Below are 18938 nucleotides of genomic sequence, written 5' to 3'. Positions count from 1 at the left end.
GTGTGAGGTAGGTTTCCCAGCCTGCCTTCACAGATAAGGGACAGCCATTTGTCATCAAGCTTGTTCAGGCTCACAGAATCTCCGTCTCCTGACCTTAAACCCAGCACTCTCTCCACGAGCTGACAATTGCTTCTTAGTTGCAGGGATTCAGAACCTATTGCCAAATCAGAGTCTTCAGACCTGAGCCTGTTTTCTGACCCCGAATCATTAAGTGAAGGAGAGACCGGGATTCCAGGAGGAAGGACATTACAATAAACTCTATGACAAGTATGTATATAACAATACCCTAAATGCTTCCCCAAAGATAACTATGGCCATTTATATAGGTACTCGTGCACTTGGGAAAGTGGGATACCTTTTGAGTCTAGGTCGAAACAGAACATGAGCTGCCAAGTTAACTAGGGGCCTCAAGCATTTACATGGCCTTCCCTTAGAATGCGGTCATATGGGGGCCAGGTAATATACAGGATCATGGCCCAGGTCTGGCTCACAATGGATCCACTGAGTCCATGGACCCATCCAATTCCTGATATTTCAATGGCTCACCCATTCGTGGTGGTGGGTGTAACCCTCTACATTGTTCCTTGGCCAATGGGGTAAGAGTTAATCATAGTGGAGAAAGCCAAGTGGAAGCCCTATAACACCAGCACCAGCCAAGACCAATCTCAAGTCCTATCTTAACTGAAAATCGTGGATTCATGGAGGTGGAGGGGGGGGCACAGTTAGTTCTCAAAAGGTTCCAGCAACATAAGCCAAATCAAAAAATAACTTCACAGGTTGATAAAACTCCCTCCATTGCTGCAGAAATTGAAATTTAGTTATGGGAGTTAGTTAATATTATCTTTTTCTTTCTGTACATCTTTAGATATTCTTCCAACACAATCAAATGTATATTACTCTTAGACATTGCAAGCCAATTTTTTCTTCTTAAAAATTTATTTTTATCTACAGGTAATGCAAATGCTATGGTATCACTCACTGCTCATCAATTTTTAAGTCAGTAACAATTTCGTATGCCTAGATTAACCTTGAAACCATGTGGAAGAGGAAAATCCCATGAAACTTTAAATGTGTAGTCCAGAGTTTGGGGGAAATGCCCAAATCGTATCAATGGCATAATGATTCAATTTTCTATGTAAAAAGGGATTTGTCCTAAAAGGAATAATCCAATATTCATGCATAAACACAGATACCTACATTTTTATTTTTATGCCTTTAGACAATAATGCAAAATGATTATTCAGTGGAGACTCTCAAATTTTACACAAGAGATTAATGTATTTGTACCCACATTCCAAAACTGTATTAAACACTACAGGAAATATAAAATCCCAAAAATGTATTGCATGTTCTCGAAGAACTAACATGGGAGTCAGGTCTCAGCAGTATTAGAGTATGTAGTTAAATTTAAAATAGACTTCAAGGGTTTGAAAAGCACCAAAAATAGTTACAAAAATGTGAAAGAGGTCAGGACCTGGTGTCAGACTGAGTGGATTCAACCCCAAATCTCCTACTTATATAGCTTCAGTTAGTAATTTCCCTTCTCTGAGCTTCACTTTCCCTCTCTGTAATGTGAGTTCTTGTGAAGATTAACCGAGGTCAGATAAAGAACTCAGCACAGAGCCAAGCACATAGGAAGTACCCAGTGCATATTAGCTGTTCTTATTTCTATTATGTATTCTTCGGGAAACAGTCCCAAGTAAAAAAGAGGAATATCACTAGTCAACAAAATTAGGTTCTTTCAGACACTAAGAAAAACTTTGACAGCTGCAATCATCTTTTTCAAATTCTCTACCAACAGCCCCTAGGACTAGTCTGATGATGTTGAACGTTGAATACAATTAGTATAATACATCACAAAGGCATCTGCCCCAAAACTGTCCTCTCAGGCCAAGAGCCCTCTACTTTTCCTCTCCTATAATCAATATCATCATCAATTATCCCCCCCACTCAGTTTTTCTTCACTCTTGCCTTATCTTAAAATAATAATAATAATAATTATGTGTTTTAAAATCTACTTTTTACTTCTGCTGTAACTTTGTGATGTGGGCCCTGGAAGCACAGGATGTTTAGAACACAAACGACTCAACAGAGCCCTGCTTAACGGGCCACTCAACAGAGCCCTGCTTAACGGGCCATATGAAAGGGACCACTTCCTAAGTCAGTGAGAAGTGCTATCAGTCTCATGCTCCCCCCTCTCTCTTTGCCTTTTTTGTGCAGTGCTGAAATGAAAAACCTTCTTGTGCCTTGCAAGAGAACATAATGTGCATTGATAAAACATGTTTATCCTTTCAAATATTTGGATTCATTGGGCGGACATGTTACTAAGGCAGTAATTTTTGGTGAAGTGGTCATTGAAAGTAAATTATTTTTGATCATTTTCATGCCGTATATTAACTGAATAATAAAGCTGAACTTGGTAAAATGATGTCTAACTCTTGAAGCTTAGAAAAATTATAGTTCCTTCTGTAGTTCGGGAGAGCACCCCTCCGCCCCCACCTGCTCGAAATACCCCAGAATCTCTGTGCTCTCGCTGCAGTTCTGCGGGCTCCATGGTTCCTTATCCCCAGGTCTAGCTGGATTGCAGAGTTCAGTTTATGATGATGAAATAAAACCTAAACCACACACAAAAAAAAAAAAAAGAAAAGAAAAGAAAAAGAAAAATTATAGTGACCAGGTTTCTTACCTACAACAATGCCATAGGAAAAAAACAGAAAGTAGATATTGGGGGCAAAACTGCTCAACATCAGGCCTCCAGCTACCATGAAGCCACTGAAGATTGTCACAGGTCTTGCTCCAAAAGAGGAGACACAGAGGCTGCAGACAGGACCTAAAATAATAAATGAAACCTTCACTTATTCAACAGTAACCTCCTTCCCACAATCAGAGGATCCATCCCATCATAAATTTAAAATGATTCTTTCCATCATACAATAACAACACTAACAATAAACATCTGTGTGTATTTACTATGTGCTGGACACTCTGTGACATACTTCATATAAACAATCACATTTCATTTTAATCTCACTGCAGCCCAGGAAGGTAGATACTATTGTTCACCTCATTTTTTGATAAGGAAATTAAAGTTTCCGGATGATAAGGCCACCTAGTTAAGAAATGGCGTTCTGGAGTCTGACCTTATTCAAAGTGGAGCTCTACTACTTGCTGGCAATTTGATCTCAGGCAACTTTTCTGATCTCTCTGTGCCTCAGTTTCCTCATCTGACGACTGTAATAATAGTACCACCTCATAGGGTTGCCGTGAAGACAAATGAGAGCACAGAAGTCAAGCTGATTCCAAGGCCTGACACAAGGAAATTCACAGTCAATGCTAGCTCTTCAGTGATGACAACGGCAGCCGCCGCCTGAGTAGTAAGAGAGGAAGAAGTAAAAACCCAGGCAGTCTGAGTCCTGAGCCCAGCGTCTTAACCATCATACTATGCTGAGGATTTTGCCTCCTGCATGTTCCATGCATTTTTTCCTACCCAGCGCTCCTTTCCAGCACAAGGGTGATCATCAATATGACCCTATAGAGGGATGGAGGGGTGGTTATTCATTTCCTAGAGAATATTCTGGCAGGTGAGGCCAAATGGAGAAGCACCCCACCTGTTCCGGTATGAATCTGTCAGTACCACTGTCCTACATTCTAAGTGTAACCTGGAATTTGTGGGAAGAAGTACACTGTTGAGTGACAGGTAACAGTGACACTGCCTGGATTTGTGCTATGGATAAGTGGGCAACATGGATAACTATGGATAAGTAATGGGATTTAAGTGATGGTGAAATTCTTTCCCACTAGCCGTGTACCTAGAAAGCCCCTACAACTACAGAGCTAAGCTTATCAGAAATGAAAGGACATTAAGGATTATTCAGCCCATTAGTCTATTTACATGGAAGGAAACTGAAGCTCAGAGAGGTTGTCCGAGCCCATGGCAGAAGAAAGAGCCCAGGATTTGAAAGCAAAGAGAAACACATCTTAATTAAGTTGACAACAACCTTTCAAGGTACAAATTATTATTCCCAATTTTTAAAAAGTGCAATCACCAGGATGGCTAAAGATAGACAACAGTAAGTGTTAGCAAGGATAGGAAGCAATCAGAACCCTCATAAACTGCTGGTCTTGTCTCCTAAAGCTGAACATGACACATGGTATAGCTCAGAAATTCCGCTTCTATGTATACACTCAATAGAAATACCTGTACTGGGCGCCTGGGTGGCTCAGTTGGTTAAGCGACTGCCTTCGGCTCAGGGCATGATCCTGGAGTCCCTGGATCGAGTCCTGCATCGGGCTCCCTGCTCGGCAGGGAGTCTGCTTCCCCCTCTGACCCTCCCCCCTCTCATGTGCTTGCTCTCTCTCATTCTCTCTCTCTCAAATAAAGAAATAAAAAATCTTTAAAAAAAAAAAAAAAAAAGAAATACCTGTACTAAACGTATATAATGTTCACAGCAGAACTATGTATAGTAGCCTAGAAACCCAGATTGTTCATCAGCAATAGAAAACGTAAGTGAATTCTGATATAGTCATACAATGGACTATTATATGGCAACGAGAATGAATGATCTATAGCTACACATGCAGAAGTATCTCATAAACATATGTGGTGTGAAAGACACTCAACACAAGAAAGAATACGTTGCATAATTGCAATTATAGAAAGTACAAACACAGGCAAAATTGATCTATGATTAGAAGTCAGGATAATGGTTATCTTTGGTAATGGGTAGGGAGTTATAACCAGAAGGGAGCATGGCCCCGCTTCTAGGGTACTACCAATGTTCTGTTTCTTGATGTGAATATTCACATTATTACATGGGTGTAATTTGGTTTGTGAAAAGTTCATCAAGCTGTACTCAGAATATGCACACTTTTCTGTATATATCTTTCGTTCAGTAACCTCAAACAAAGAAATGAGTTACACTGTTTATAAGTGATAGAGCCAGGATCCGGCCACTCCAAGTCCAGCATTCCTGCCAATACCAGAGAATCTCTCAAGTGCCTACTTAAGACCAGGATATGACCACTGAGATACCACATAGCTCTCAACACGTACAGCTCTCCCACATTTCTCCCTGGTCATGAACTGGCCCCTGACATTTCAGGCCTTCTTTGTGAGCCAGTTCAGAAGAGGAGACTGATATATTTGTATGATAAACAGAGGGGAATAATCTGTGCCGGTGTTTTAAAAGGAAAATCCATTTGAAAGACCGAACTTATCATCCGTGGTTGAGCTGTCTGTATACCCAATGAGAAATACTTAGACACTTCAAAAATAGAAATGATTTTAAGGGTCAAATTTCATAAATGGATGTGTGACATCATAAAAGCATGATCCTTCTGTGTTGTTTACCAAACATTGACATTGACATTGAGAGTCAGTGTCAACAAATTTAACAAGCACAATGGAGTTAAAACACAGAGATGATTATTATTGGCATACCTGAAAAGTTTCAAGTTCCATCCTCAAAGTAGGACTTTAAATCTATGCTCCCTAACACATGATAACTCCACAAGCAGATGCAGAGTATGGGAAACTAGGGGTGCGGATAAAGGGTAATAATTTTCATAGCATGTACAATCACACTGTAACTATTACATGCTAATAAGTACATAATTATTATCAACTATGTGATAAGTTCATAAATCATTTTGGTCTAATACATGATTCTTTGAAAAAAATTAAGCTCAGGAAAGAAATGAGCAAAAATTCTTTGACTGACAAAACAGTAAACTGAAAACTCTTTTTAAAAATTTCTCTACTTTCATACTGCCATCTGCTGTTTACTTAGAAAAATATCTTGATGTCAGAGATATAAACAGAATTTTAGAGCTGAAAGAGGCCTTGGAAAGAGTCCAAACACCTCATTTTTAAAATGATAAAACTGGAACTCAGAAAGATCCCTTAATTTGACCAAGAATCCATAGCCAACCAATGACAAGGCTAAGGCCAAAGTCAGCTTAGCATTCTTCCCAACTGAGAAGTATTTCAACTGACACCTTAATTTTTTCCTAAAAATCAAAATATTAGTAAAGAATACCAATGTACTTTTGTTAATATCTTACAGCTTAAGTAGTTCTATGAATCTATGGCAGATGAAAATGTAACATTCATGTCATTTTGGTGTTTAAAAGTTCAGAGCAAATTATTTTATTCTCATCCTTAAAACTAGAGTATTTCTAGATTCTATTTACATAGATTTAAACCACAGTAGCCCCATATTTCATCGATAACAATCAGGGTGAAGTATAACTGGAATTGACCATTAAGTCACATCTGCAAGACGTGACACATTTACATGCTTAGCTCTTGGTAATAGCAGGCAAGTTTCCCAAGATGAGAAACCATAGAGTACTCCTCAGTGCTGGACTAGTTTCAAGAGATAAACTGAATGAAAGGATGACTCTCTGGGGAGATTTCTTACAATGTTTCAAGTCTTGTACTTTGCAGAAGGGGCCTTTGGAACAAAAGTTAGTTAACTCAATATGAGCCAGTGATTCCACTTACGGAAAGCTGTAAAACTTTAGAAAAAAGGAAGAAGAAAGCTTCATCATCTTTTTATTTTAACAAGTAAAGTCATTTTTTAAATGTAATCACCACCCATTATCGCTGCCATTTCATTTAGGAGGAAGAAGGAATCTTTTAATAAGGAAATAGTGAGAAGGATACATCATTTGAGAATAAAATGTAAGATAGAAAGAAGATAGTGGGAACCTAATACACACACACAGAGGATCAGTGCCTTTATATTCATTTCGCCTTCAGTGAAAATGTTTCTTGAAACTAAAATTGTATGTCAGTTGGTGTTTGGGAGCCATTATTACTATTACTACATTCCGTCTGGGAGATGAAAGTTGACGAGCTGGTTCAGCTGAAAGTCCTTGGCTAAATGTTCAGTAGTAGGCAGCTGGCTCAGAATGGTCTAAGGATGGTAGATGGCAGTGGGGGGCACCAAGAGGGGAACAGCTCTCTCCTTCCCAGCGTACGGTATTCAGGGCTCTTACAAGATATTCTATTCTCCCAGCCACAGTTTTGGCACAATGGGAACACATTCACTCAAAAAAATGTAAGAACCTGTATATTAGCGAATAGCCCTACAAACCAAAGTAAGGAGCAAAGAAAGTAAGGAAGATAAGGAAGGGATTTTGAGTACTGCAACCTCGTAAGTACAAAATGAAACAAAAAATATAAAATAGTTTGTTAATAGCCATCCGCAAATCAGACCGATTGAGGTAATTTTCAGCCAATAAAGGGAATAAAAAGGGAAATGAAAATGAAAGTTCTAACTGAAAATGTGTTTTGTTATGATCACGGGTGAATTAAGAAAATGACAAGAATGAGTTGTTATAAGGAAGTCAGAAAGATCTACAAGTAGGTGATGAAATTGTTTTCTTCATCCCTCAGGGTGATTTAGGAAGAAACAAGAGAGCTAAATTTTTGCTGGCTGTTCAAATTAGCATGGAGGAAGAACACACTTCTTAAAATTTTAAAGTACGTTGGTAACATTATATTTAGGTCTGCATTCATCAAACAAAAACCTAAATATGTGACCACTGTCGTTCCTTCTCTATTTACCCCGTGTCCCCTAGAGCAACACTGCACAATAGAAATACAAGGAGTCACACGTGTGAGCCACATACGGAATTCTAAACTCCCTAAGTAGGCACATTAGAAAAACAAAAAGAAGTAAAATTAATTTTAGCAATACATTTTATCTGACTCAATACATCTAAAACACTATCATTTCAACATTTCAATATCATTAATGAGACATTTTATAGTCTTTTGTTTTGTAGTAAGGCTTTGAAATCCAGTGTGAATTTGTTACACTTCTAGCACATCTCAACTTGAACTAGCCACATTTCAAGTGCTCAAGAGCCACATGGGGCTGGGGGTTGCTTTGTTGGACAGCATGGCACTGGTGTCTCATACCATGGTAGAAGACAGAGAGGACGACACACAATCCAAGAGCTAAACCAGAAGACAAAATAAACACACAAGAGTTCGATTAAAATCCAAGGTCATGGACAAGAGGCACCAAAAGAAAAGCTCAAATCATGTGTTGGGGATTTCAGAAAAAGGAGAGCACCATGGGCCAAAACAACTGAGCCTTGAACTGGGCCCTAAAGTACGATTATATCAACAAAAGAGATGAAAATTCTAAATGGAGGAAATGGAAACATAATGTGGTTTTCCAATTTATCATTATTATAAGATAGCTTTGAGAAAGAAATCATGCCTTTTGGGAAACAAATCAACTTCCATGCACTTATTTCTCCTAAAAAGTTTCAGAATCCCAAGAGTGGTAGGATGGCCAGGCCTACTGCACTGAAGCCGTAAGTAGGCTGACAGTACAGTGAGAAGAAAAAAAAGAAAAAGAATAGAGCAGTAACCAGGTTTTATGCCTGCAGCACAGCAAGCATTTCCTAACAGAGCAGATGACTGGGCCATGAGAGTCTTACCCCTCTACCCACAATGCAGGGAGCCCAGCAAACTCTTATAGGTTTCTCACCCCTTCCTCCTGCTGAGACCAGAATTTCAAGCTCATCTCCCTAAAGGAAGAGAAAGGCACTAAGGAGCTAAACCCACTCAAATCCTTGATCTCGTGCGTACTGACTGCCTTGCTGGTTGGTTGGCTTGCTGATCTATAGAGAGTACGGAAAGCTGAAGCAAAACCCGGAGTTATTCTCACCAAATCCTGGAAATGCCTAGCATCCTGGGAACTGGCCAATGCAACAGAATCCTTGTAAGAGGCAGAAATTCAGTCCTACTTGAAGGAGTTAACAGTGCTTGGGAGTAAAATCATCCAGATAGCCTCAAAAGCACCTCTGCCAGCCCTCACAACTCATTTAGCAAGCCCAGCTGGCTGTAGTGACTCACCGTATTAACCTGAGGGCGGATATATTGACTCATTATCAGTTTGCAGGCCTTTGGAGGAATTAAGGAGAAAAGGGAGGGGAGAGACTGTTGAATCTGCTTTGAGTACAAAAATAGGGAACAAAAGGTCTCCCTGCTGTTTCAGCAACTCTGTTGTCTGAAAAATGGCCCCGCCCTTCTTGAATTTGAAGAATGACGTCTAACCGAAAAGTGTTTTAGCTCATCCAAAAACAATGCAGGGCCACGAACAGCCCTTGAGTTCAGTTCCATCCCTCCTGTATCAGTCATGTTTCAACCAGAGAAACAGAACCAGAAGATATGTGTTAAGAGATTTATTGCAAGGAACTGGCTTATGCAATTGTGAGACCCGGCTAGGCAAGTACAAAACCCATAGGGCAGGCCATCAGGAAGGGCAGCTTGAAACTCTCTGGCACAGGCTGAAGCTATAGTCCGAAGATGGAATTTCTTCTTCTGGGAAAGTTCATTTCTGCTCTTAAGTCTTTTTAAATGGATTGAATCAAGTTCACCTAAATTATCTAGGATAATCTCCCTTACTTAAAGTCCATTGATGACGGACTTCGAGCACAACTATAAAATACCTTTACAGCGGGGTGCCTGGGTAGCTCAGTCGTTAAGCGTCTGCCTTTGGCTCAGGTCATGATCCCGGGGTCCTGGGATGGAGCTCCCTGGAGCATCAGGCTCCCTGCTCAGCGGGAAGCCTGTTCTCCCTCTACCCCTCCCCCTGCTTGTGTTCCCTCTCTCACTGTGTCTCTCTCTGTCAAAAAAATAAATAAAATCTTAAAAAATTTTTTTTTAATTAAAAAATTAAAAAATAAAATACCTTTACAGCAACACCTACACTGGTGTTTGACTAACGGGAATATAGCCTAACCAAGTGGACATTGACCATCACATCTCCCAATGCAATGCCTCCTTCTGCAGCCAGATTTACTCTACCAGAATGCATCCCGAGGTGCACGCTGCAGGCCTTTGCATGGAGGGACTCCGTGTGGATGGCCTGCTCCCTGATGGCCCACCATGCACAGCCCATCCTCCCATCTGGCCCACCTCACAACCCATCTCTATAAAACTCCAGACATTGCTTTGCCTTTGCACTTTTGAAGCCTCAAATTGTCAGTAAGCCTTTTTTCTTTCTCTTCCCTGAAACTAAAATCCCTTATAAGCACAGGGGATGTCTTCTGTCTTGGAATCCTGAGCATGGAGGAGACTCTATGGATGTGTGTAATGGAGGTGAGCTCATTTACTATGTATAACCCAAATTCCCAGCTTTATTCATCCCAAGGATCATCTGGACAAGCAAATAATTCAGATGAGAGGAAAGAGAGGAAGGAGTATTTTCTCCTCGATTATTCAAGTTTCAAAGAGAAGGAATGAAAAAGATGATAAAGAGTGTAAAGAAGTGCATGTCTTGCATTGTTCGGATATGCTACTGTGAGCTACTGTCCAAGTCTAGGTTTGCCAGAGAAAAGGGGTAGGCCTTTAAATTTGAGATGTTCAGACACAATCTTACCAAAGTTCCAGTTCTCCCTCCAGCCCATCGCCCCAGAAATATCTTTGTCTCTCATTCTGAAGGGTCCCTTTCTTTTGCAGCTTCCACAGTTTGGTTGGAACTGCTTGGAAAAGTAATTTTATTTGTAGTTGATTCTTGTCCTCTAATAGCTAATATATGTTGAGCACCTGCCATATACCAAGCCCCATCTCAATTATTCTACACAACAATCATATAAGGTAGCACTTTTATTGTCCCCAATTTAAAGATGAAGAAAAAGGCTGAACAGGTGCCACTATTCCTCATAGAGAATGTGCTTTATCTTGGGCTTCATCTTCATGTGGGCATCTTGGGCACTAAAATTTAAGGACAATAATGCCTACCTCAGTGCAATGTTGTGAGGATCAGTTAAGATCAAGTAAGTGAAAGTGGCTGGTATTGAGACAGGCATACAAGGGGCACTTAGTGAACGTAAGGGACAAGCACAAGAACTGTAGAATATAGATGTTGCTTGACAAATGTACTTATTCTTCTCTGCCTTGCTCAGTTATAAAGCTCCAGGCATTAGATCACAGAACTGAGGATGACACCTACTATGTTTTCTCTGGACAAAACTGGGTAAAGACAATAACTCATGTTTCTCAGATATAATATGTCTGCCTGCACCATAATCATCTGGGGAGTTAATTAAAATGAAGACGCCCAGAACCGCTCCCCATCCCCACCCCACTGCACTGATAGGTAGGCAATTGTCTTTTTAGACAAGCTTGAGTAATTCATATATACTCCTGAATTTAAGAGCAAATACAGGGGCACCTGGGTGGCTCAGCTGGTTAAGCATCTGCCTTCGGCTCAGGTCATGATCCCAGGGTCCTGGGATCGAGCCCTGCATCGGGCTCCCTGCTCAGCGGGGAGTCTGCTTCTCCCTCTCCCTCTGCCCCTGCTCCCCCTGCTTGTGCTCTCTCTGTCAAATAAACAAATAAAACCTTTAAAAAAAAAAAAAAGAGCAAATACACACACACACACATATATATGTATGTATAAAGCCCATCTTTATCAAAAAGTGTATGAATCTATATACACATATGTATATATTATATTTTATCAAAAAGATACAAAGATGTCCATTTATGTGTTTTTTTCACCAGAATCAGAGTCAGTGGACACTATTTTTCATCTTTTACATAGCATGAGCAGTGCTACCACCAAGCAGAAACCTACAGTAGCTCCCTTTACAAAGTCAAAGCAAATCATACATTGGAGAATTATCAAAAAGTGCAAGGTTGAAATCTAAGTCAAGAGGGCTTAAGCCAGTGGTAGTTCCCAACTGAAAATCACTTTTTGGGCTTACAAAAATTCACATATGTGGGCCCCATTATAGACTGACTGAATTAGAATGTCTGAGGGTCGAATAGTGGCCTTTACGTGCTTAACCATTTCTATAGATGATTCTAGCTACCTCCCTGGTTCAGGAGGAGGTGCTGCTGATAACCATTTGGGTTACCAATACGAGCCATACTTTTCCCATTTCCAAGGTAGTATTAATTTGTTTATTTCTCTGTAGAACACAGTTGTCAACAAAGGGCTGACATGGTTCACACACTGCTAAACACCTCTTGCTAATACTTCATTATCATGGTTTCCAGGACCTGTCCTTTAATTTATGCCCTGAAGACCCAAGGGAGGCCAATATCACACATGTTCAGCAGACACAGACTAAAGTGCTGACACCTGTGCACACACACACACACCTATCAGCGGGAGCTCTTCAGCCATCATTTTTTTCCTACCACTCCCTCATTCTTAAACCCTTTGGTCTCTTTATTCTATGTTCACCTTCAAAGGGTATGATTAGCTGATCCAAGTGCCTCCTCATCTAGCTGATGAGCCTGAAGTTAAGTGGGACTTATACAAGGTAACTCAGCTAAATAATCTTAGTGCCAGGACTTGAACTAGCATTTGGCTTCAATTCAGCGCTCCCCCCAGTACTTGTTTTCTCCCCTGACCTTTGGAGGTATGCTCTATTTCTGTAACCCCTCCATGCAGGGCTGGTTTCGTGGCCTTGAGACCACTGTGGCTGCACAGAGCTCAGCTCTTACAAGGGCCATGCCCTTGATTTACTGCTCTGCTGTTGCTGTCTTGAAATTCTTAATTTTTAACAAAGGGCCTTGCATTTTTATTTTGCAGTGGGGCCTGTAAATTACATAGCTGGTCCTGCTTACAAGTTAAGGGGGCCGCTCATGGCCCTTGAAGCAGAGGGAGCTTGGAGAAAGTGCAGAGCTGCAGTTCGGTTTCAGAGTCTCAGCCTGAGTTCTGACCACCAGGGCCCCACCCATCCCTAAGGAGCTCTCAGCTTCTCTGAACCCTCAACTCCTACCTGGACAGAGTTAGTGAAAAAACTTGCTCTCTGAGTATGTGCTAACTGAGATATCATTTCCATTATCCCTGACCCTTGCTGGAAGATGAGGTAATGACATTTCTGTTTAACTTAGTATTTGCGGGGCGCCTGGGTGGCTCAGTCGTTAAGTGTCTGCCTTCGGCTCAGGTCATGATCCCCGGGTCCTGGGATCGAGTCCCTCTCCCACTCTCCCTGCTTGTGTTCCCTGTCTCGTCGTGTCTCTTTCTGTCAAATAAATAAATAAAATCTTATAAAAAAAATGTAACTTAGTATTTGCTAATAGAAATGGTGACCAATTGGAGAACATTAAAAAATTCTGTCCTCTTCATACCAGATCATTTTCTAGAAATCAATACCTGCAAACCTATATTAACATATCAGTTATCATCCATTTGTACTTTGCAAACAATCCGCATTTTGAAAAACTCTTTCAAACAAATCTTGAGCAAACTCTTCCTGTTTCTCTTGAGTTCATAATGACAGTATTATTTTCATTTGTTAGTTATGTTTAGTTATCTTATCTGGCATGACCAGATGATCCAGCATTGTTTTTCAAGTCTTGCTTTTAATTTAACAAGGTAATACATTAATTGGAAGCAAATGTTTATGTTTTGTTTTAAGAAGTCCCCTTTAGTGATCAGGAAAGACACTATGTTCAAATGAAGGTACGGCTAGTGCATTTTGTTTTCATGAAATCATTTCAGAGCTGAAAAGTACCTTACAAATCACCACATTCAATGTCCTTATTTTCTCTGTATATTCCCATAGAACAGAGATTGTGATTTGCTCAATGAACCATGTCAACTTCATAGTACACAGGAAGAGACTCCAGGGCAACTGACTCCAAACCATTCTGGCATACCTGTGCTTAAATAGTTCCAAGTAAATTATGTGATCATTAAATACTGCTGCAGAGTTCAAACTATTACTTCAGAAACTGAAGTGCCATATGATTTTCATCCTTTAAAGGTAAATGAAAATCTTCTACTGTTCTAAAGATGATAGGAATCACTATTACATCATATATAAATGTTTATGAAGAACATCTCTCTTGGAGACAAAATACATCACATCTATGTCATGCATAACACTGCATTAGAATTCTGAATAGAATCGCCATTGTGAGATGGGACTACCCCTTGCCATGTCACACTTCTCTTATGAAGGGGACACAAATGATGTTCATACAATTTGATTGCAGTGTACCTAAATCGCAGAGGAGTAATTTTGAATCATACAGGAACTGCTTACGACTGCCTGACATCATGTGGCCCTTTGGTCACCAGCATTCACTGGACACGCCTGGATCTATGCCATCATGTTCATGTGTCATTCGTACTCATGGAAGTATGTGTGTCTCTCACTAAACTGTGAGTCCCTTAAGGGCAGGAACAGTGTGTTTACTGTCCATCTTTTTATAAGCATCTAGTACACTGACTGGCACATAACAGCAAATAAATGGATAAAGAGATGAATGAAGATCTTATGGAACCCTGTATTTTCACATAGATTTATTATAGTGAAAGGGTACTACAATCTCAATGAAGGCAGGGAAATATGTTATACTTAAAAAAAATATCCTCCTATGCCTTGCACAGTGTTAGTGATGCAACAAAACTAATTAAATGATAAAGGAGTGAGGAGAAGCATAAATTTATCCACTTACTTGCAAGCAAGCCAACTCCACTTGCAAGGGATCCGACCCAGGCTGTTTTTCCTTTCCCTTCACCAAAGGTGTCCAGCCATTCTATGTACAAGACTCCAACAGCCAACGGAGATCCGTAACACAAAAACTGAGTGAAAAAGGAGACAAGCACAATCACCCAGCCCCATCCACCATCAGGTGACTTTTTAAATTCCATCGTAAGGTAAGATCAAAGAGGTGTTCCTCTGTAGGTCCTAAGCAAAAACAAAAAGGAAAGAAAAGCATATTTAGAGTATAGTAGGGCACAGTATTTTGGATTAAAAATATCTCCTCCTAAATTAAGTCATAAAAAGCTTCTCTAAAAATACACATGGAAAAGCATAAAATATCACTGACATATCAACTTTAAAATTTTTACTGATGATTTGAGTAAAGAATACATCCACGTGGTTCAAAAAAATTTTTTTAATTATAAAAAGGTACAGAGTGAAAACTTTGTCCCCATTCACCAGGTTTGGTCTTTTGTCACATGTTGGCTTCTCCAGGAAGCAGACTCTTAGTAAGAAGAAGGTTTTTGGGAACTGTTTTATTCCTATGGAAGGTAACAGGCAGGAGAGGAAAAAGGTAAGCTGCCATGCACTGTCAAGGAAGGGAACTTCTAAAGAGTTGCTCTGAGTTAGGCACGGAGAGTTGGCCCATCACACCCCCATGTTGATCATTCACCAGATTCAGGCCATCCAGGGAGTGGGCATGACCATAGGTCTCCCTTCAAATGAGGCAGTCATTCCAGTAGGGCTGTCAGCTGAAGGCACCCTGCCAACAGTAGTGAGCTGTTGTGAGCAGCCAACTGTGAGCAGCTAGGGCAAGGAATCTCTCAGTCCCAAAGAGAGTCTGGAGGGGAATTGGCAGCACATCACAACATCCACCAACTCGAGTCTCCTCCCAGAATTTCTTCATGAATATACAAGGAATTTTCCTCTTTTTTGACAAAAAATAGCACATTGTACATTCTATTCCAAACCTTGTCTCATGCCCTTAGCATCCCCAAGATTTTTCCCTATCAGTACATAGACAGCATCCTTAGTCATTTTTTTCTTAACAAGCACGAAGTATTTCACTATATGACTGCACACTTATTTATTTACCAAATAGGCAAAACATTACACAGCCTTTTAGTCTCTTTAGATGTTTGGCTATTGCTATCACATGTTATCTAGTTTATTATCTAGATTATTATCTAGTTCAAGAATGAAAAAGAGGGACCAAAAGTATGTAGCCCACACCTAACTATTTCCCACCTAACTCCCATATCCTCCACAAGAAACCAATGCTTCTCGTTTCTTTTATATCCTTCTAGAGTTTGTTTATGCATACATTGCTAACTCAAATATAGATTTCCTCTATTTTTTACACAAAAATAGCATGATATATACATATGTATCTGTATATGTCTTGCTTTTTTTCACTTGACAAACATCCTGAAGATCTTTCCCATCGATGCATAGCGACCTTCCTTATTCTCTTCTTTGTGCTGCCTTGTGTTTCAGTGCAGAGCTTTCTCTTAATTCAACCAGTTCTTTGTGATTTATAATGAAAACAACTCTGCAGTGAATAACCTTACATATACATACATCTTTTTGCATATATGCACATGTTAGGTAAAACCCAAAAGAGGAATTGCTGAGTCAAAAGGTATGTACATTGTAATTGTAACTAGAATTACAAAATTGGCTTCGAGGGAGTAAGCCAATTTATGTCATCCCCAGCAATTTGTGGTGTGTCATAAAACTTTTGGATTTTTGCCAATTTGGTAACTGTAAAACAGTATTTCGTTATAGATTGAACTTGCATTTTTCAGCATTCCCTGAATATAGTATGTCATTTCATAGATGAAAAGCCATTTGTAATTCCTATCTAATTCTTGGGTATGTATATATGGGTATATTTCTGGATTTTCCATTCTGCTCCATCAATCTGCCTATTCACTCACCATTACCACATTAGTTTAAAGTTTAAGGTAAATTTGTAAATTGATTTAAGGCAAACTGATCCTTTTATGATGTTGAGTCTTTCTATCAAAGAATATGGTATGCCTTTGCGTTTGTTCAAGTCTCCTATTGTGTTCTTAATGTTTAAAGTTTTCCCTAACATTTTTTTATTTTAAATATTCTATTCTTTTTGCTAATATTATAACTGGGGTTATTTCTTTGTCTTTTGTTTGTGTGTATAAAAGTTATTGATGTCTATATGTTAATTTTGTGTCTCACTACCTTACCAAATTCTCTTGTTTGCAGTAGATTTTTGGACAATTCCCTTGGGTATATACAATATATAATACAATAAAGTTACACAATCAACTACAAACAGTGATAGTTTTACATTTTTATTTTGAATTTTTATACTTCAGATTTCCTTCTTTTGCCTTTGCTTCGAACAGGACATACAGGATGATGTTAAATAATAAGGGTATGTGTCTCTGTCTGGTTCCTAACTTAGTGGGAACACTTTCAAATGCCAAGGTGCTGCCTCTGGGGCTTAAATCAATTTATTTCACAAATTAAGAAAACACTTATATTTCTCTATCTTTGAGTGTTATTATAAAGGATGCTTACTATGTTTTATCAAATGCATTTCTGGTGCACAGGGAGATATTTATGATCTCCTCCATAAAACTTTTAATGTAATAGAATCCGTATTTTCTTTTTTTTTTAGATTATTTATTTATTTATTTGTCAGAAAGAGAGAGATAGAGAGAGCACAAGCAGTGGGGAGCAGCAAGCAGAGAGAGAAGCAGGCTCCCCGTTGAGCAGGGAGCCCGACGTGGGGCTCGATCCCAGGAGTCCGGGATCATGACCTGAGCCGAACAAAGGCATACGCTTAACTGACTGAGCCACTCAGGCGCCCTCAAAATGATATTTTAAAAGAATTTGAAAGTATTACTTCTTTCAAAGTTCTAAAACAGTTTACATGGCATGGATTAGGAGGCCCAAGCCTTGACCTCCCTGCCCCCACAGGGCTTCCCACTTAATCTACACCTCCTATGTCTCTGCACCATGTCAGGTTTACAGTTTCAACAGAGTCTTCTTTGACCACAGATTTTTCTAAGCCATTCCCTTGGCTGTGGTTTCATCAGATAATAGCTAAAGACAGTGGAAAATATCATTCATCCATTCATGCATGTCCCTAATTAGATGGTGGAGCATTTGGCTACCTTAAGAGAGTCATAGTTACACCCATCAATTTATCTGGGCTTCAGTGAATTTCTTCACTTTGACATTCAGAACACTAGGCAAAACTCACGTCACCACCCACCACAGGCCTTTGTATAAATTAACTTTCAGTATTTCATAACTGAAAACTGGAAGGTGTTACAATTTGCGCACAAGACTGTAGAGTCCAAAAGCCAGCCTCTCAGACCAAATGATTGTGTTAGCAGACAGAATACTGCAAACTTCCAAATATCTAAATCCTTTGAAATAATCAGATATGTCCCTTCATCAGAAATTAACTCTTTCTAGTACCTACTCTACTGTAAAAGCAAACAACATAATTCTGGTCCTTCTAATGACAATTTGGTACTTTGCAATTTTTCTTGGTCAAAATCCCTTTTAAAGAAAATATACTCTTGATTCCCTAAACTAGATACTATATAATAACAATAGCCAAACCTCTAAAGAGACTAAAGGGCTGTATAAGAACAAATGCATATGAGACTGTCCTTCATTTAAATCTTAAAGTTACAGCACTTCAGGAAAAGTACACAATTACATAGGCAAAGCACCAGAATCATGAAGAAAGCCAGTATTTTCTGGAGGGTGGGAAGAGTGAATGGGTGAGGAGTATCTCCCTTGCCCCAGTGTACAGACTTAAGTAGACAGAAATGCCTTTATACACAAAATACCTTGGCCTTGCTTTACTTTGCCTTGCCTTGGGTGACATTTCAACACATAGGACAAGAGCCAGAGAATTCTTCTCACCGTAAATATTTGGGAGAACAACCTTTGAAATACAAAGCTCCCGTGTATATCAACTCTGACTAGAAAGACAAGTTTTTATAAAGAGTTGGCCAACAGCTTCTGACCTTTAATTGTCTCATGGTTTGATATACATGTGATCTCTATAGAACATGCTGAAAAATACCATTTCATGATTTCTTGTTTTCTGTCAGGGTAACAAATACATTTCTCCTATAATTTCCTCTATTCCTTAGGTGTTTCTCACCTAAGAAATTATATATTCTGCAAGGTGATTTCACGAATAGACTAATCTTTATTTTCCCCCCTTTTGTAATGGCTCCCAATTTCCTTTGGGGGGCTTAGGTCTTCTCTATGGGTAGACAGCTGGTAGGACTGTTGATCAAGATTCCTTGATCTTGATCTATAGAATGGCACCTGACCCCAGCAAGGGCAGCAGAACCTCTCTCCCAGGTTTCTGAATCTTAGGTGAAATGCCATAAGGAAAAAAAATGGACATTTGAAGTTTATTGATTGCAAAGGTAGCACATTGAAGA

General features: G+C 39.6%; 1 protein-coding gene across 2 annotated transcripts in view; it reads right to left on the bottom strand.

Annotated features, from left to right (window-relative positions):
* The window catches only part of SLC16A9 (solute carrier family 16 member 9), a 51767-nt gene that overhangs the window by 14634 nt on the left and 18195 nt on the right, over nt 1-18938 (bottom strand). Inside the window, exons 2-3 of one of the 2 annotated variants that reach the window (XM_036106571.2) lie at nt 14450-14682; nt 2687-2830 (exon numbers count right to left, since the gene is read on the bottom strand). In XM_036106571.2, the coding sequence (XP_035962464.1) occupies nt 2687-2830; nt 14450-14645 (340 nt within the window). In that variant the 5' untranslated portion in view covers nt 14646-14682. The remainder of the gene's footprint in view (nt 1-2686; nt 2831-14449; nt 14683-18938) is intronic. The other variant, XM_036106574.2, reaches the window with a different exon arrangement.

Source organism: Halichoerus grypus, chromosome 7, assembly GCF_964656455.1.
Source record: "Halichoerus grypus chromosome 7, mHalGry1.hap1.1, whole genome shotgun sequence".
Taxonomy (NCBI): domain Eukaryota; kingdom Metazoa; phylum Chordata; class Mammalia; order Carnivora; family Phocidae; genus Halichoerus; species Halichoerus grypus.
This window is presented reverse-complemented; position numbering and strand designations above follow the sequence as displayed.